The following is a 21,364-nucleotide window of genomic DNA, read 5'->3' as shown; positions in this document are numbered from 1 at the left end:
TTCATAATGCTTTCCTACTTAAATCTGGGATCAGGATGTAAATTTTAGAGCGTGAGAATTGCAGATAGGCAGGTGGCCAGAACAGGAATTGTCCTTTGTTCTGAAAGAATATGAATGAAAATTTTCTTGGTTGTTGTTTCTACTGTATTTTTAATACACTTGCTTTTAGCAAGTGTGGATCAGTTGCTAATTATTCTTGCATGAGTTACAAAGACAGAGGGAACATATCTTATTCTTTGTCAATTACCAAGTGTCCCCAGCCTGGTAGTCACCTGAAGTCCTGTTTATCTTTTGCCCAGCCCTTCACAGAGTTAATATGTCTTTTTGCAAGCAACCTCTCTCAATTTGCAAAAAGTTCCTTCTAACCAGAACACTTTAAAATGAGGTGCCAAGTTTAATTACATAATTGTACCAAAAAGGCTTAATATGCACTATCACCCAGTTAAATTTTCATCCAGAGAAAATTAAAGTTACTCATCCCATTTGAACAGTGAATATAGAAATCAGGAGAAATAAATATCAGTTTTTAAAAATTAGCTGCCTCTTTTCCTCTTATTCCGCAAAGTTCTAACTGGCCAAGCACCTACTTTTAGTACACATATCCTATCTCTTTAGTAATGATGTTAAGAGCTCAGTGGTGTCATTCAGGGTGAATTAGCTAAACTTTATAATGACCCAAGTTGACCCAGAGAAACACATTGTCTCTGAATTCTCTCATTAACACTCTTGAACCAAAAGGCAGATATAAAAAAGACTTGAATGAGTTATAAAATTACCTAAAATCATCCTCAAAGAGAAGGACATTATGATGAATTTTAGTATATTTTTAATATAGTCCAACTTCATCGTTTTTATGAGGGCCAAGAGTTAAAATATGTCTTAAACTCATATCCAGCAATAAAGTGTGCTATTACAATTGTTTTTTCAATTTGTGCCAGATTATTATAATTGGAAGTTTTATTCATTTTCTATTTCTGTATTATTAATCTAGTATATCCATGATTGTTTTCTAATTATAACTAATAGATGTCTTAGATTGATACCTCTACCACATCTATTGTAAAATATTCTAATTAAAGATCTCAAATTTAAAAGAAAAATTGAAAATACATAATAAAATTTTAACAAATTTCTGATTAAAAAAATAGTTTTAGAACTTTGCCAAAATCAGTCTACCATGACTTAGAAGAAAGTAAGTCATATAATTTTGTTGATTACTATATTTTTACACAAATGATATGCACCTTCTGTTTGCCAACTGGCACTTTCCCTCTGCAAGGTATTTTCCAAATAAAAAAAAATTAGCATAGCACATTTACTAAAATACCTCACGGAGAGGAGGGCACATAGGTAAACAAACTTAGAAGGTGCACATTATTTGCATTAAGATATGTTATATTTTGGAGTCAAAGCCTCAGAAAAATCATGTTACCCCAATGGGAAATTATTGGGAGAAATACTTCACAGTAACAGAGATTCATAAAAACAAAATCAGAATTAATATGATGTATAAAACATTATTTAAACAACTGAATTATAAGGATAGTTAATAAAAATTATTCACAAATTCATTGGAGGAAACAAATTTCAGAAGATGTAATGACACTTCAAGAAAATATCTGAGAAGAAGATGGACTATCAGGTACAAAATAAAGTACAAAGCTCCGATAATTTTAAGTCTGCAGCACTGAAATCAAATAGAGAGGTAAATTCATAAAAACATAGAAAACCAGATATAAGAATATATTCAAAGTCATTTTCCGGATTTAGAAATTGAAATTTCTATGATACTGGAAAAATTGTAAGGTATTTTGGGGGGAATATTTAATTTGCATACTCTTTCACAGAGGGAAAAAGATAATATAAATATCAACTTTAGCTTTTTTTTTTTTTTTTAATAGCAAAATGCCAACTGCTGGATTGAAGCAGTCTAATGAAATGCTACAAACATAAATGCGATTTGCATTAACACAGATAAATGATCAAATATTAATCTAATTATCTGACTATTTATAAAAATAGAAAAAGAATATTTTGAGCCACTTATCAGATGTGTAAGTCATTGCCATGAAAACCAGTATTAATCAGAAAATTGAAAATACTGTGGAAACCAAAGGGCATATTTTTAAAGGAGTTTTTTTTTTTTTAATTCTCTTTCTCCATAAAGAAAAATAAAAATGTATCAATAGCAAAAAAAAAAAAAATAGAGTGAATATGACAACTTATCTTAAAAATTAAAGCCACTAATTTATCTGTTTATTTAATATTATACTATTGCAAAAAAAGATTGCATTGTGAATTAGCTAGTCAAAGGATTTTAATAGAGATATATGTTTTCCCAGTCATTTGATAGCAGAATAAGATAAATGAGTATTATTTAGGCTATAAAAGAAAGCTAAGGATATCAACCACAAAAAAGGGAAAAGAGTTTTAACACTATTGCAGTGATTAAGATAATCATTTCTCCTCTCTTGGAATCCACTACTATCAAATCCATTTCTGAAATTGAATGACACTTGGCATACAAGGCCATAGAATGTGTGAGAGAGAACCACTCAGGTTTAATATGAGAGTAAAGATATTTTCAGCCTGGGAGCTTAAAGTTGATTTAGCAGTAAAGGCAATCACGATTTTCATAGTTCTTCGAGACTGTTTGCTTCACGGATGAAAACAAAAGAATGACTCACTCTCTGAAGGTTTACCATGTATTTTCTAAATTTCTTCTTTTAATTTAAAGCAATGATAGGAATTTAATAACAGGCATTATATTTGTGAGATTTAAAAATAAAAGTCTGAGAGAAATACATTAGAAAATAGAAAACACTGGAAAATATTGCATTTTATCCATATTGTTATAGAGTATTTTTAACAAAATTTATATATTTTAGTAGAGGAAGGAAATGTCTTTTAATAAGTAAACACTTTAACATTTGTAGAATATGTATATATGTATATGTGTGTGTGCATACTTATGTATATACGGTAATGGAAACCCTGGTGGCACAGTGTAAGTGTTCCCTGCTAACCAAAAGCTTGGCAGTGCGAATCCACCAGGCGCCCCCTGGAAACCCTATGAAGGCAGTTCTACTCTGTCCTACAGGGTCACTATGAGTCAGAATTGACTTGATAGCAACGGGCTTGGTTTTTTTCGTCGGGGGAGGGTGGTTTATATACAGTAAAACCTACGAAGACTGGAACGTATGTAAGGCGGAAAACTGTCAGAGAAGGAAAACGCAAGTATTTTCCACTAACAGAGAGCAATAGAAAAGTGGTAAGACTGTACCCTGTCAAAGGGAGAACACTTGTGAGACCTGGAAAAAAACAAGGTAGTCTCATCGAGTTCCAGCTCTCACAGGTTTCACTATATATTTAAAATTGACTTTTCTCTCAAACTGTAAAACATGTCTGAGGATACTTGAAAATGGTATTATTGAATATTATTAATGAATAATGATATTATTAAGCTATGTGACATCATGATTAATGATGTCCTAGAATTTATTAATGGATCATTGGTGGCACAATGTTTAAGCACTGAGCCGCTAAAGGAAAGGTCGGCAGTTTGAACCCACCTAGCAGCTCCACGGGAGAAAAGACCTGAATATCTGTTTCCGAAACCATTACAGCCAAGAAAACAATTTGGGGCAGTTCTACCTTGTCACGTGGGGTTGCTATGAGTAGACATCCACTACGATAGCACCCAACAATGTGTTACCTTTCTGATTGTGATCCTTTGTTTGTCTTTTTTTCAAAGTTAAGTTCAAGAGAACAAAGTTGGTTTTGTTCTCTCACTCCCCGCTCCCAACACGTATGCCATCATGGTTACAATAGTGTCTGCCTCAGAGCAGACTCCTAATAATTATATATGAAATAAAGAAGTGGCCCCAGAAATAATGTTTATCACGTTTTAAATGGGAAATAAATTATCTGATGGTAAGTTAGGAAGCAATATTTAAGTCCTTGCTGAAATACTGCTGAAAAGTAAAGAAATATCGTGAAGAGAAATAAGAAAGACGGGAAAAAACAATCTTTCTGACCACCAGCAATTGCACATTCCTGTGGGATACCACATATTGTGATTAATAGTTTAGTTGTTCAGATAATTCCTTTGAATGCTATACCTTGCTCCACAACGATGGAATTTTCTCCTATTCACTCAATTTCTCAAGTCATTATCACAGAATTTTTGAGGGGTTTTTATTTGTTTTGCCTTTTATTATCTGTTTTATTTTTGGAGACAAAGATCAGCTAATGAATCACTATATCGTAAAACAAAACCTGTCAACTTGAAAGTCATTAAATTAAATGGAACATCCACATGACTATTCCTATATCATGTCAAATTTCCCCTTTAAAAAATTTAGAAATCAGTTAAATATCAATGCATTTGTGTAAAACTCATTTAATTATTCAGAAACACCTCTCATGCTTCAGGAACCCGCTACATGTAAAATTACAGGGTCCTTTCCTCCCATTCTTTTTTGCCCTTCCTATTTTCTATCTCTGTTTGAAAACACACATTCAACCATAGTGTAACCTCCTCCTAGCCTTTGTGGTTATATGGACTGACCGTTCCTTTTTGTCTCCACTCTATGTGATACTACCTCCTTTCTATACTAGCACTAACCACACTGAATGAGAATTCTAGGAACTATTGTAAACACCCATTATTAGACTGTCGGCTCAGTGAAAGCAAAGACAGTGTCAAACTTTGTATCTTTTTTAGCATAACATATGGTCATGCTCATGTTTCTAAAAATTTTTGTTGAATTTTCACATTCCATTAGAATTTTTAAGTATTGTATAGTTTTGGTCATTGAGTTGTCATCAAATATTGAGATTTTTCAAAAAAAAAAAAAAAAAAATTCATACCAGGGCTTCAAATCGGTTTGAACTGGGTCAGTCATGGATGACAAAGCAAAATTGCAACAGATTCAAATTTTTAAAATTTGGTTAAAATGGAACAATAAGCAGAATGGGGAAAATTATGGGTCGAAACCCTGGAATGGGAGACCTAGAAGCGGCATAGTGAGCTCTTTCAGAAGCCTGATGCAGGAGACTGGATTATTCCCAGGACTATGGAGAGCAACGCACATTCAAAGTGGCACTGTCAGCTGCCATCTTTGAGCAGGGCACCACTGTTTCGAACTCCACTGGTCAAGAGATTTGGTTGTTATGCAACGTGCATGTTGCCCTTGTTTCCTAAGAAGGAGATTAAGTTTCTAGCAGGGCTTTGACCCATAATTTTTCCCATTCCACTTATTGTTCTGGTTCACTCACATTTTAAAAATTCGTGTCAGTTCATGTTTCTCTTCATCATCCATGACTGAATCAGGCAGAAACAATTTGAAGCCCTGATTTAGACTAAAGGGAGACCATGATCAATAGCCTTATATAATTTCCCAAGATGGTTGGGAATTTTCTTTTTAAATTAGTTTTCTTCTGCTCTTCAGAGGGCCAAAACAGGCCAATTCTATTTTCATTCCATATTATTATAGCTTTTCTTGTACAGATAAGATTTTTTGGTACTACCCCACAGAGCTAGTGAAGGATAATTTTAATATTATTAATCTAAACGTTATACTTACTACATATTTTGCAAAATCTATTTTTCCACAAGAAGACATGAATGTTACTGGAAATATGACATTAATTTAATTTCTGTAGATTCATCACTGCTTCTACAAAGTTCTTCAGAAGTTTTTCAAACTGTGTAAAATAAGATATTTTACCAAGTTAAAAAAAAAAAAATAGAAGGATGAGTGGATAAAGAAATTACAATGAAAGAAGGAGGTGTCATAAAAACAATAAAATATTTATATGATAATATATTTCAAAATTTTAATGGCAATATTTCTGTGCAGCTGTCAGTTAACACTTCCATGATAATATTCCTATTGGAAAAGAAATAGGGAAAGATTATGGGGTCCAAAACCAAGTATCTAGGTTTTAAGTCCTAAAATGAACGTATTAATAGAATCATCAGGGAATATGGATGCGGCAGTGCTAGGTATAAGCCATAATATTGAGAGGGATGTAGTTTCTCTGAGAAAGAGAAGACATTTATGATGCTTAATACAATGTGAGAAGCAGGATAACTAAAAGAAATCATTACCTTATCTAAGAAATGTACTTGTTAAAATAAGAAATCAACTCCTGGAGTTGTTTTAAAACCTCTTCATCATATCAATCAAAATAGGTTTCCATTTACAAAAAAAAAAGAAAAGAAAAAACTCTTAAGGAAAGCAACATTGAATGTTTTTGGCACACAATATGTTAAATCAGTTGGTTAGGATTATAAAAATGTTACGAATAAGTATTTTGTGTCAATCAAATAAAAATTACATACAGCCTCTACCAGCCTGAGCCCAGCTACCACCACTGACCGCTCTGACTGAGATGACAATAGACAGTCCTGGACAGAGCTGGAGAAAAATGTAGAACAAAATTCAAATTCAAAAAAGACCAGACTTACTGGTCTGACAGAGACTAGAGGAATCCCTGAGACTATGGCCCCTGGACACCCTTCTAACTAAGAATTGAAGCCTTTCCTGAAGTTCACCTTCAAGCCAAAGATCAAACAGCCTATAAAACAAATAATAACACATATGAGGAATATGCTCCTTAGATCAATCAAGTATACAAGACCAAATAGGCAACACCTCCCAAAAGCAAAGATGGGACAGGAAAACTGGATGAATGAAAATGGGGAACCCAGGGTGGAAAAGAGGACAGTGCTGACACATTGCAGGGATTGCAACCAATGTCACAAAACAATTTGTGTATAAATGTTTGAATGAGAAAATAATTTGCCTTGTAAACTTTCTCATAAAGCACAATAAAAAAAAAATAGTTAGTCCTGGGACTTCAGGCAAATGGCACTCTAGGCAGAAGCACCATGCTGTCCCTCCACAGCAAAGATCTGAAAAACTAAGCCAAACAGAGAAAACAGCAATCCTGAAACCCTAAAACATCAAATGAAGAGACAAAGAAGTCAGCCAAGCACCAATGGAGTGAGAAAACTGACAGAGAACGGAGAGCTAGAAGAGATTCATGCAGAGGACAACTACTGGCTAAAATAGTGCAGATCTGCCATCTAGGACTCCTGTCAAAGACCAGCAAATAGGGGGTATGAGAAAGCAGCTTCAGGGAGCTTCCAGCGGGAGACAGAACAACTGATAATTTGCGATATACACTTTCCCACCCCCCTCCCTTCTTCACCCCCAATCAGCCTCCCCTGCTACCTGCTGCCACAGTCTCTTGACTGGGAAGCACCGGCTGCTTGGATTCTACTCACCCACACTGCCCGGCTCTCTAAGTGCCATTTGTTGGCTGCTGGTGTTGCTTTTTTTCTGCTTCTTTTGATTTCTTCCTTACCTCTCACCACCTCCCCCTCCTTTCGCTCAAATACCTGGCTCTGAGATTCTTCCTGAGGGGCTGCGGAGCTCCATTCGAGTGTGGAACTGCTTCCCGGTCTGGGCTGCCGCACTGGTGGATCCCGGGGCTTTTGTTTGTTTGTTTTGAATTGTTTGTTTGTTTTCTTTTCCTTTTCTTGAGTTGGGAGCCCGTTCTGGCCAGGCGGTGCTGTGCGTCTTGCAACTACCCCTTGGCTTGCGCAGGTGCGCAGAGGGATCCCTGAGAGCGTTTCTTTCTTTGTGGGTATTTTTTTTCCTGCTTTTTGGGGGCTCTTCTTGTTCTTTGTTTTTTTAAATTGGTTTTATTTTCTTTTCCCTTTTTTTCCCTTTTTGTCTTTCTTCATTACTCAGTTTCTTGTCTCTCTATACTTTCCTTCTCTTTCTCTTCCCTGAATACCTTGTGCTAAATACCTCTAAGCCTTCTCACCAGGATGTACTGCAACAACTGAGAACAACTTCCCCAGGCCTCATTGCTTCACCGGTGGGATCCCTGGGAGCTTTGCTGTTCTTTTCCCTTTCTGATTTTTATTTATTCATTTTTTTTCTTTTTTTTTTCTTCTTCCCCTTTTTGTTTTTCTCCATTTTGTAGTCTCTCATCTCTCCACTCCAACAGCAAGCTCCCCTAGCACTCTTTCTTGTTTGTAAGTTTTTGGCTCCTGTTCCTCTCTCCTTTCTTCCATATCCATCTTAGCTCCACACATAAAAATGCCCCCCCTACATCCTGCCTACCTGCACCATGCGCCTAACATCACACCACCAAGAAGCACAGGCATGGCCTACTGGAACCTTCCCTGCACTGATTAATGACCCACCCTGGAGGCTGTAGTAAGTGCCACAAACAACCCATCCCAGTAACTCCTCTTCAGCTAGATCTGCCCTGCTGTACCATATCTGAGTAACTGACCCTGCCAACTGGAAAAGGAGGTGAAAAGTATCGTGCCCACAGATGAGCAAACAACAAAGACAAAAGCCCGCCTGCTCAGAAATAGCCAAATTAAAAAACAAAGGATGAAACAAATGAATCTACAATCAATAAATGAGAAAAATAACTGCCGAATGCCCCAAAGACAGCAGACAATATTAAAACATTTACAAAAACAGGACAGTATGGTTCTAGTACGTGTCCAAAATAAAACATGAGATGACTTGCCAGTGGAAGAAAAGGCACTAGAACTACCTGATAGGAAATTCAAATCTCTAATACTCAGAATTCTCCAAGAGTTGAAGCAAAAAGCAGATGAAAATTAGGAAAAAATAGACAAATTCATAGAAAATACAGACAAAAAATTGGAATTCAGAAAACTAATGCAGGAACAAAATGCCAAAATAAATTCACAACAAGAAATTATACAAAAACAACAATTAGAAATCCAAAACATAACAAGATTTCAGAAATGGACAGTGTCATAAAAAGGCTGAGGAGCAGATTTGAAATGGTGGAAGACAGGATCAGCGGAATTGAAGACAAACACTTGGATACAATGCTGTTTGAGGAAAACTCAGAAAAAAGAACAAAGAAAAATGAAGAGACCCTGAGAGTTATGTGGTATACAATCAAAAGGAAAAATTTGCCAGTGATTGAAGTTCCAGAACAAGGGGAAAAAGCAGAAAACAAAGAGAGGATCATTGAAGAACTGCTGACAGAAAACTTCCCCAATATCATGAAAGATGAAAAGCTGACCATTCAAGAAGCTCAACGAACCCCATACAGGATAGACCCCAAAATAAAATTACCACAGCATATCATAATCACACTCGCCAAAACAAAAGACAAACAAAGAATCCTAAGAGCAGCTCGTGAAAAGCAAGAAGTCACATACGGAGGAGAAATAATAAGACTAAGGTCAGATTATTCGGCAGAAACCATGCAGGCAAGAAGGCAATGGAATGACATATAGAAAACCTTGGAAGAAAAAAATTGCCAGCCAAGAATAATATATCCTGCAAAACTCTCATGCAAATATGATGGTGAAATTAGGACATTTCCAGATAAACAGAAATTAAGGGAATATGTAAAAACCAAACATGCTCCTGGCTCTGCTTTCTTGGTGGTGTGACGTCCCCATGTCTCTCTGCTCACTTCTGTCTTTTATATCTCAACAGAGATTTATTTAAGACACAACCTAATCTTGTAGATTGAATCCTGACTCATTAACATAACTTCCACTAATCCTACCTCATTAACACCATAAAAAACAAAAACCCACCACCTGGAGTCCATTCTGACTCCTTGCTACCCTATAGGACAGAGTAGAACTGCCCCATAGGGTTTCCAAGGAGTGGCTGGTGGATTCAAACTGCCAACCTTTTGGTTAGGAGTGGAGCTCTTAACCACTTTGCCACCAGGGCTCCATTAACATCATAGAGGTAGGATTTACAACACATAGGAAAATCACATCAGATGAAAAAATGGTGGAAAATCACACAAAACTGGGAATCATAGGTTAGCCAAGTTGACGCACATTTTTTGGGGACACAATTCAATCCATAACACATGGCCAGTTTAATAATTTTCTTTAAAATATTATTAATGATCAATTTTTAACATCCTCTCCCATATGACAATTATTCCAAATGTTTTTCTCTTATGAATATTGCCTTGAAATATGGCTCTCTGAATAAATTGAAATCCATCTATCAAAATAAAACTAAACAATAAGAGCTATGCTACATTTTCATGTCCCCTGCTTTTTCCTTAACTGCTAGAAAGCTCATAGCTATTTGGAAATGAAATTTTTGTTTACTTGTTCAAAAGCCTCCACTCTTACTTTCATTATCTTACTCTACTTGTGTTCTATTAACCTACTTTAAAGGTTTTATTATACATATATTTCTTGATGCTGCTGTGAATGTGTGTGAGTGTGTGTGTGTGTGTGTTTGTTCATTCTCATTCAAACATGAGTTACAAAAGAGAGGTTGGAGTCAGAGAATTGTATCACAATCCTTCCTAACATGTACATTTAGTCTGATGAAATAAATTTTCCTAACATTCAGGTTGTTAAGGCAGAGGACAAGTTTTAAAAGAAAATAATAAGAACTCCAATTTTCCATCCCAACTAACTGCCTGAAAATACAACCTCTGTCTAAATCAAAGTACCTTCCCAGTGTTCTTATTCAGGATGGAAGGGTCTAATGATAGATAAATTGTTCTTGCTTCCCTTGAAACTTACAGTGGAAGACTTTGGTTTCTTATTTAGAAAAATGCCAGGGGGTCTAATTTGGTCTCTAAGCAATATTGAAACTAGCAGGATGAGCACTATAGCATTCCTGCCCTGTGAGCAGGGATTCATGACGTTCCTGTCATTTGCAAGGAATTTTTCCTCATTAGTTGGGGCATGCTCCTTACTAGTTTATCTTCCAGTAGTAACAGAAGTGAATTCTTATTTCTAAATGTCATCTTCACTCCTGAACTTACCAGACAGAAATGGGGATTGTACATCTGTGGTCCAGCTGCCCGTGATATTATTAGTTTAAAAAACAAAAATAGTAAGAGATTGCTTAGCTTAAACTTTTTTTTTTTTTAAAGATGAAGATATGGTTCTACAGGATCCTATCAATATAGATAATATGCTACTTTGACAAGTTTTTTTTTTTTTTTTTTTTTTTACAGTCATAGAACCAGAATTTAATAGGTCTTCAAATTTTCTATTGCAATGAAGATTACAAATCCAGTAAGAGCTAATGATCACTGACAGTGAAGGTTGATTAATGCCATTGGTAGTGTTTAAAATTCTGTCTTTTTATAAAATTGATGGGTTAAAACTATCAGTGATCTCAAGACTTAACATCATATCATAGAATTGTATCCTCTTGGTAGTCATTCAATACAATTAAATGACAGTGATTTTTCAGATTATTTCTCATCTTCAGTTTTGACTTCATTTAGTTACATGATGGTTTACTAATTAATAGAGAGACTAGTTCCTTAAGATCTGTGTTTTTGTTTTTGTTTTTTTTTTTTTTCTGGTTTTTTGTTTTTTCCAATTAGGAGATTGTATTTGAGAATCTAGGTAGAAGACCATCATGACTTGAAACAACTAAAACAAAGCCTACTTAGTGTACTAATTGCGTTAAAAGATGTATTGAATTTCTTTCATACCATGACTCAACTATGCTTACCCCTGTCTACTTCACAAGGAATTTGTTTATTGGAAAATTGGAGTAGTCGAGATAATTTTTGGTGTCCTCTAAACAGAACACAGAGCTCTAGGTTTTCTACAGAGCTTAAATTTATCTTACTGGTTTATGTCTTCCTAATATTCTATTAAGAGAAGCATGTATTAAAACTTAATGATGACCGAAGCATGATTTACAATGGTTTAAATTTAATTAATTTAATCGTGGGCATAACAAGACATGATTTCTGCCTTTGAAGATGCTGGGAATTACCATAGACAGCTCATATTATTAGAAAATATGCTCACATTATCTTATAATATTTTCAAATGTTATAAGTAAAAACAGATTTGAACAGTATCCTGGCATTCACTGTGTTAATTCTGCTGAGTTACAAAGATTTTAACTGGTGTGTCCTTTAATTTATTCCATAGATATTTTTAATTTGTGGAAAAATATTAAATTTAAACTAACAGAAAGTAAGGGATTGTGTAGATCAAATAGTGAGTCAAAGCCAAAATAATAGCACATAGGAATTTTGAGCAAGGATGCAATAAAAGATGGTACAGAAAGAGAAAGTAAAGGAATAGAAAGAACAAGCAAAGAGAGGTGTAAAAAGTGTATCCCAAGAAACTTTTCTTTAATTGGTGAGTTTAGAAATTATCTATTTTATAAGAAAAAAATTGAAACATATTTTAACAAGGTATCTGTCATTTTTCATTACTTCTTTTTCCAGTATGTATGTACTTCAGGGTGCACAGGGAATTCATGTTGGTTTGTGGAGAATGTTTACTTAATTCATGGGAACTTCTGCTATAATGGAACCACTTGTCATAATATTTGCCAAACGAAAGATCCTCATCAGTTTGAATATGTGTGGCAGTTAAGATTTACAGGTAACTTTTTTTTTTTTTTCAAATTTTTTCATATACCTGAATCATTTCAAAATTTCCAAGGTAAGTGTTCATTTTCTATTCTTAAAAAACACACTTTATTGTCGTAACACAAGATAAAAATGAAATTAATAGTCTTAGTCACTGATTAGTTCCTTTAAAAGATATATGTTTAAAACCTACTATATCCCAGGAATTCTGTTTGTTGCACGTTATATAAGGGTGAAGAAACCCGGAGCAATTCCTACTCTCACTGATGTGCTTATTGTGTCTGTGGGAGTATTAAACAAATCTTTACAATAATAAATATATAATTGTGAACTGAAATACAGTGTTCCTAAGGCAAAGAATAACTTGCAATGAAAACTTTATAACTGTCTCAGGAATACAACTTTCAGTGCAGTCAGCGGGACAGAGAAATAATATGCTGACTGTGCTATCTAATTTTAATCTAAATTTCTAGACTAACAGCTATGCTTTTGAGAAAAACATGTTTTTCCTTGGTGGTCAAAACCAGGATGTGAAAACATATGCCCCGAGGGGTCTTAACCAAGTTACCATCTGCACCCCTAAAATAAACGTACTCAGGAAGAGTGCTGTCTGGGTGCTGTTGCCAACAAGATATTTTTGCAAGATAGACAAAGAAAATACATGTAAGCAACTTGTGATCATAATGTAAGCATACTGTGAAACTATCTGTAATCATTAACTATACTATTAATAATCAGTAACCAATCAGAATCTAATTATTACAATGTTCATTGATTTTCCTGTAATTGCACTCCTCTATGGATTGGTTCCTCTTTTTACCCTGTAAGAATACTTTTATAATGAAACTGCCCCAGGACTACCTGGCTCCATTTTCCATGGGCTACGTAGTTCCCCAATTGCAATTGATCTAAACCCTTAATAAACCTCTCTATTTTAACTTGAAACAGTGTTCAAATTTTTCTTTACAACAAAACCAAAGGACCTAGTTTAGAAAAAAATAAGAGGGAGGAGGGAAGGATGGGGAGTTGGGAGAGCAAGTTGGGATGTCAGAAAAGATTTCCATGAGAAAGTTACTCTTGAATGGACATGTGGAAAATGACGCAATGGAAGAAAAGTTGGAGAAGAAGGCATTCTGAACTGAGAAAATTAAATATATTATAAAGATACTGTATTAGAAGGGTATGAAACCTTTGAAGGCTAGGCTGGAGACCTGAAATCAAGAGTGAAAGTAAGATTTTGGGGGTGGATACAGGAACTGAAATGCCAGATTAAATAATTTGACTTTTTTTTTCTAAAAGCTATAGAAAATTATTTCAGATTTTGACATATTAAAAAAAAAAAAGAAAAAAAAGAACAACAAAAAAAGACCAAGTGGAGAGATAGATTGGTCAGGGGAAAAAAATGGATGCCAGGCTAGGGAGTCTGTTATATTCATACTGTGAAGTGATTGAAGCTTGAATTAGGGTATGACAATGGAGATTGTTAAAAGTGAATATACTCAAAATATACGCACTGGAAGATCTTGTTTAGGGATTATGTATAGAGAGCAAGTGATGAGGGTGTCAACAAAGGCTACTAGTTTTCTGGTTTAAGCCGTGAAAGGATATAATTCTAACACATTTTATTAAGTATATTTTTATTGTTTTATAGAATGACTGTTTCTATTTCAGAATCTATTTTGATGAACACAGTGTTCTGTTCTCTGATTACATCTTGAATATTATTTGACTTAGATCATGCAAATTGATTCACATTCTTAAAACTGTGTGGTACTTCAATTAGTTTTTTTAAAGAATGCTCCACAGGCAATGATATTTTTGCATTAAAGTTGATCAACAATCAGCAAATTAGTAGATTCGATATGTCTGTTCTCAACTACTAGCTTATTTTATTTAACTGACAGCAACTGCACTTATAAGACTACTATTACATTAAAGCAGTGTTGAAATAAACTAACAATTAGCCTTTTAAATGAAGACATGATAATTTGTCTCATCATGTACATAAGATGGTATTCTAGAAAGTTAACAACTCCTAATGACAGAAATAGTTATCAGTTCATTAAGCAAATGACACTTAAGACCAAAAGTGGTAGAAGAGAGCAATGACTTCTTGATTATACTATGTTAGTGCTAAAAGGAACTTCAGACACTGTGTTATGAATACTTACTATTTACAAATGGCACAACCAAATAAAACAAACAAATAAGAACAACAACTAAGGTTGAAGAAGTTTAATGAATTAGCTGCCTCAGGACTATTAAGGAACTGACCTAGCTGAATGGTTTTAAACCCTGGCCACTCATTAGGATCAACTGAAGAGCTTTTAAAACATGCTAATATGGACTTCCACCACAGAACAGTTAAATCAGAATAGCAGTAGGGAGATGGTTAAGTCTTTTCAAATGCTTCTAATGTGCGGATGGAGAAACAGGATTAACTGTTACAAACAAAATCAGTTCATCAACTTCAGTGCTAGCAACATTTTTATACTTATTTTCCTTTTGTCTCAAAGAGAGAATAATATATTGTGTGGTGTGATGTGATATTATACTATACCATGTTGTATTACATTACAATAATAAAACTTCTTTTATCAACTGAAAATGGCTGAATGAAACATTCACAACAATATAAAAGCAAATGTAATTTTTAGGAAATATAGGAAGAGTTGTTGTTGTTGTTAGGTGCCATTGAGTCTGTTCCCACTCATAGCAACCCTTTGGACAACAGAACGAAATACTGTCCAGTCCTCAGCCATTGTCAAAATCGTTGCTATGTTTGAGCCCATTGTTACAGCCGTTGTGTCAGTCCATCTCCTTGAGGGTCTTCCTCTTTTTTGCTGACCATCTACTTTATCAAGCATGGTGTTCTTCTCCAGGGATTAGTGCTTCCTAATAACATGTCCAAATTACATGAGATGAAATCTCACCATCCTAACGTCTAAGGAGCCTTCTGGCAATACTTCCAAGACAGATTTGTTCATTCTTCTGACAGTCCATGATATATTTAATATTCTTCAACAACACCATGATTCAAAGGCATCAATTCTTCTTCATTCTTCCTTATTCATTGCCCAGTTTTCACATGCATATAAGACGATTGAATATACCATGGCTTGGGTCAGGCCCAAATTATTCCTCCAAGTGACATTCTTGCTTTTTAACACTTTAAAGAGGTCTTTTGTGGCAGATTTGCCCAATGCAATACACATCTTTCGATTTCTTTACTGCTGTTTCCAGGGACGTTGATTGTGGATCCAAGTAAAATGAAATCCTTGACAACTTCAATCTGTATCTGTTTATCATGGTTTATTGGTCCAGTTGTAAGGATTTTTGTTTTCTTTCTATTAAGGTGTAATCCATGCTGAAGGCTGTAGCCTTTGATCATCATCAATAAGTGCTTCATGTCCTCTTTGCTTTCAGCAAGTAAGGTTGTGTCATCTGCGTATTGCGGGTTGTGAGTCTTCCTCCCATCCTGATGCCATGTTCTTCTTCATATAGTCCAGATTCTTGGATTATTTGCTTAGCGTGCAGATTGAATAAGTATGGTGCAAGGATACAACCCTGACGCACACATTTCCTCATTTTAAAACAGACAGTATCCCCTTGTTCTGTTTGAACACCTACCTCTTGGTCTGCATGAGCACAATTAAGTGTTCTGGAATTCTCATTCTTTACAATGTTAGTCATAATTTGTTATGATCCACACAGTCGAATGCCTTTGCATAGTCAATAAAACACAGGTAAATGTCTTTCTGGTATTCTCAGCTTTCAGCCAAGGTCCCTTTGAAGTCAGCAGTGATATCCTTGCTTCCATGTCATTTTCTGAGTCTGGCTCGGATCTCTAACAGTTATCTCTTGATGTACTGCTGCAACCACTTTTGAATGATCTTCAGTAAAATTTGACTCGTGTGTGGTATTAATGATTTTGTTGGGTAATTGCCACGTTCTATTGGATGATCTTTCCTGGGAATGGCCACAAATATGAATCTCTTCGAGTCAATTGGCAAGATAGCTGTCTTCCAAATTACTTGGCATAAATGAATGAGTGCTTCCAGTGTTGTATAACTTTGCTGAAATATTTCAGTTGGTATTCTGTCAATTCCTGGATCTTTGTTTTTCTCCAATGCTTTCAGTGTAGCTTAGACTTCTTCCTTCAGTACCATCAGTTCTTCATCATATGATACCTCCTGAAATGGTTGAACATCAACCAATTTTTTTTGGTACAGTGACTCTGTATATTCCTTCCATCATCTTTTGATACTTCCTTCATCATTCAATATCTTGCCTACAGAATCCTTCAATATTGCAACTCAAGGCCTGAATTTTTTCTTCAGTTCTTTCAGCTTGAGAAATGCCAAATGTTTTCTTCCGTGTTGGTTTTCTAACTCTGGGTCTTTGCACAATTCATTATAATTCTTTATTTATTTTCTTGTGCCACCCTTTGAAATCTTCTGTTCAGCTCTTTTACATCATTATTTCTCCCATTCACTATAGCAGCTCTGCTAGGAAGAAAAATCTGGTGGTCTAATGAGAAAATTGGCCAGTGAAAACCTTATGAATAACATTGGAATATTGTGAGATATTGTGCCAGAAGATGAGCCTACTAGGTTGGAAGGCAATCAACATATGACCGGGGACAAGCTTCCTCTGCAAAGTAGAGTCAACCTTAATGTCATGGATGGGTAAAGCTTTTGGTAACCTTATTTGCTGATGTGGCATGACTCAAAATGGGAAGAAACAGCTGCAAACGTCCATTAACAATTGGAATGTGGCCTTTTTGAAGCATGAATCTAGGAAAATTGGAAGCCATCAAAAATAAAATGGAACACATAACAATCAATATCCTAGGCATTAGTGAGCTGAAATGGAGGACTGGTATTGGCCATAATGAATCAGATAATCATATGGTCTACTATTGTGGGAGTGACAAAGTGAAGAGGAATGGCATTGCACTCATCGTCAAAAAGAACATTTCAAGGTCTATACTGAAATATAAAGCTGTCAATGATAGGATAATATCCGTATGCCCATAAGGAAGATCAGTTAATGACTATTATTCAAATTTATGCACCAACCACTAAGGCCAGAGATGAAGATATTAAAGATTTTTACTAACTTATGCAGTCTGAAATTCATCAAACATGCAATCAAGATGCACTGATAATTACTGGTGATTGGAATGTGAAAGTAGCAAACAATGAAAAGGATCGGTAGTGGGAAAACATGGCCTTGGTAGTAGAAATGACTCCGGAGATTGCATGATAGAATTTTTCAAGGCAAATGACTTACTCATTGCAAATACCTTTTTTTTCAACAACATAAACAGCAAATATACACATGGGTTTAGCTGGATGTAATACACATGGATGAAATTGACTATATCTGTGGAAAAGAAAATGGAGAAGCTCAATACCATGACGCAGAACAACGCCAGGGGCCGACTATGGAACAAATCATCAATTACTCATATGCAAGTTCAAGTTGAAGCTGAAAAAAATTAATTCAAATCCACAAGAGCCAAAGTAAGACCTTGAGTATATCCCACCTGAATTAAGAGACCATCTCAGGAATAGATCTGATGCATTGAGTGCTAACGACTGAAGACCAGATGAGTTGTAAGATGACATCAAGGACATTATACTTGAAGAAAGCGAAAGGTCATTAAAAGGATAGGAAATAAATAAAAGGCCACTACAGAGTAGGCAGCCCCAAACCTTGGGTTTTCCTCTACCCCCTCAAGGTACGGGCCACAAGCCTGGGAGTACAACATCACTCCTTCCATGTTATGCGGCCAGTTCCTCTGCTTCTTTTTGTCTGATAATTTGCTGGAATGACTCACAGAGTTCACAGAAGACACCATACCTGCAATAATAGCTTCAATATAACAAAAAAGGATACAGATGAAGAGACACATAGTGTGAGTTCTGGGTGGAGTGACAGCATGAAGCCTTCATGTCACATAGAATAATGCTCTACCCTCTCCCGTGCATAGTCATCAACCAGGAAGCTATCTGAACCTCCATCTTCCAAAGCCTTTATTGGCCTTACCAGGTGGCCATGATAAATCACATCAGGTCTTGCGAGATTAGTCAGCATTGTGCCCCCAGGTGGTCCCTTTTGGGCTGGTCATCCTCCGACTCATTAGCCTCAGGTATTTATCCAGCTCTCAGGAACCAAGACAAAAGGTGAAATGGCTTTCTTTGAGGTGATTCCTCACCTCAAAGTCATCTAAATAAAAGAAGTATATTTAGTCATTACTCCTTCATGAATCTGTTGTCAGAGCTTACTAAACATAGCTGATCAACACATGTGTTGAAAATAAGAATTATCTGACCCTATACATAATGAGATTTTAAACAACTTGGGCTGTCCAAGGGAAAGATGCCAGAGTAATAATGCTCAATAATCAATAAATATTTAAGTAGAACAGCCCAAACTCCTCTTGGTGTCAGTATAAAGAATCATCAATGCAATTTCTTTCAGTAAAGTTTTCAAAACAAAATACGATTTATAACAAATAAAAAAATATGTACATAGAACTACATATTTTATGTATTGCAAGATTTCTTTTTATGTTTTATTTCTTTTCAGTTTGTGCCATTAAAATCTTACTTTTTTTCCTCATAAAATATAATTGAAGAGAAACTCTCAAACCAAGCTGGTGAATTTGCATCAGATGTATTCATTTTACCAGCAGTAAAATTATTTTTATTAAGGGATTTTTCTACCAACTAAATGAAGTGTCTTACATGCCCAATCAATTCTTGCCAATATGATTTTTCTACAAAAGAAGGGATGATAATTAATTAGAAGAAGCCCTGTCAAGGACAATTGGTCTACATTGCACAACTTGAGAAAGAGCTGACATGCACTGTTTCTTTTCAATGTCATCGTCTATGTTCATTACATGTATTATTAGGTTTGAGAAAAAGAGCTACTGACAGAGTGGATAATTAGTTGTGAAGTGAAATAATATAAATTATGGTTAAGAAAAGAAGAAATCATAGCAAAAAAGAGAAAGATAACTTTTCCTTGAATACTTTTCTCTTTTTAAGGCGTATGATTATTACAGTTTAATTATCTAAATTAAGCATATACATTTAATACACTTATTATGCACCAATATTTTTTTCTAAATTAATGGTGATTGCTGCATTTGTGAATTGATATTGCAAACAAATATTTACTTCTAATTCTCTATTTTTCCTTTAAAAGGCAGTGGATCTTATTTGTAGTAGAAGACTTTAGAAGATGTTAGTTATAATTTTTTTATTGTAGGTTACATTTGAAATTTTATAATGATTAATGAGAAAATAGGAAATCTTGTAACTCCAAAGCAATCTTTATCAAACTCCATTTTTTCTTACCTGTGTACTCCACCTTCAAACCTTCTTTTGTTAAATTACTGTTGTTATTTACACATTAATTTAAGATTTTAGGGTCTCAGTTCAAGACTAAAAAAAAAAAACCTCAGTTTTAAATAGCATACATAGTTTAGTGCTCTTCATTTAAATTACATTTAATAATAAGTTTCCAAAACATTTTTAAAGTAAGAGAATTCTATAAATTAATTAATATACTTAATAGAAATAATGACTTTCATGTACAGATGAGAGCTAATTAGATGATATAATGGAAGAAAGAAATTCACATAAACAGCTATTAAATTATTAAAACGCCTAGAAGTGAGATTAACAAAAATCATGCAGATTCTAAGAAGATTTCAAATACTGCTGTAGTACAGGCACACACACACATAATCTAAAAAATAATAATTTTAATGATATACAATGCTGTTGGAAAGGAGACTCAACATATTAATGGTGTCAATTCTACATGTTATTTCATAAGTTTATTAAGAACTCTTAAAATAATAGCAATTCCTTTTTGCTTGTTTTATTAAATGAACAATTTATTAAAGTTCACATGGAAAAATAAACAAAAGCATGTGTCTTAGGCTGGGTTCTCTAGAGGAGTTAAGGCAATGAAACATGTATATAAATATAGAGAGAGAGATTTATTTCAAGGAAATGGCTCACACAATTTGAAGGATGGCAAGTCCCAAATCTGTGGCTCTGTGACAGGCTGAAGGCTTCTCCTGACTTACATGGTAGCAGGGGCTGATGAATCCAAAATCTGAAGTCAGGTGGCAGGCCGCTGGCTCACGGGGTTGTGGGAACTGCTGCATCTAAAACCTGTAGGTCAGATTGCAAGACGCTGGCTCACATCCCAAGAACTGGAGGTCAGAGAATGAGGCAGTGAGCATGGGATCGGATGCAGGATGAAGAGAAAGTGAGCTTTGCCAGAACATCCATATATATTGGATTCAGGCCACACCCCCAAAAGTCCCCTTTCAACTGATTGGCTACTCACATCTGATCACAATATGGAGAATAAGTACATAATATATGCAAAATCACTGATAACCACGGCCTATTCAAGTTGACATATAATCTTAACCATCATAGTTTATATACATTGAAAAAGACAATTATGTATTTGGTTGGTGAACTAGCTCTGCCAGATATTAAAGCATGTTATTTAGCTTCAGTAATAAAAAGCATGGTACTGTTGCATTGATAATCACAAAATAGTACTTAATAAAGCTCTAAAAATAAATCCAAGCTATGTAGAAACTTAGTATGTAATAAAATTGCTACCTCAAATTATTAGGGCAAATAGGGACTATTTAATTATTAATGTTGAACAACTGCATAGTCATGTGAAAGAAAGAAAAATCTGATTTGTATATTACACTCTAAATTCAAATAGAAAACAATTAATATAAAAAATGAAACGAAAAGAAAAAGAAAAATGTGTTGGAGAATTGCTTTATAAAATTTGCAAGGGAAGGAGTTCATAGCTACCATTCAAAAGTTAGAAGCCAGAAAGAAAAGACAGGTGAATTGAGATTACATGAAAAAAAGAAAACTGTATGTATGTA

At 34.9% G+C, this 21,364-nt stretch overlaps 1 protein-coding gene across 1 annotated transcript in view; it reads left to right on the top strand.

Moving 5' to 3' along the window:
- The window catches only part of EYS (eyes shut homolog), a 1,981,143-nt gene that overhangs the window by 168,438 nt on the left and 1,791,341 nt on the right, over positions 1–21,364 (top strand). Inside the window, 1 exon segment of the mRNA XM_012556965.2 lies at positions 12,268–12,427. Coding sequence (XP_012412419.2) covers positions 12,268–12,427 — 160 coding nt within the window.

The sequence above is a fragment of the Trichechus manatus genome, unplaced genomic scaffold, assembly GCF_000243295.1.
Source record: "Trichechus manatus latirostris isolate Lorelei unplaced genomic scaffold, TriManLat1.0 scaffold00083, whole genome shotgun sequence".
Lineage (NCBI taxonomy): Eukaryota > Metazoa > Chordata > Mammalia > Sirenia > Trichechidae > Trichechus > Trichechus manatus.
Note: the sequence above shows the minus strand (reverse complement) of the source record. Positions and strands in the feature narration are given on the sequence as shown.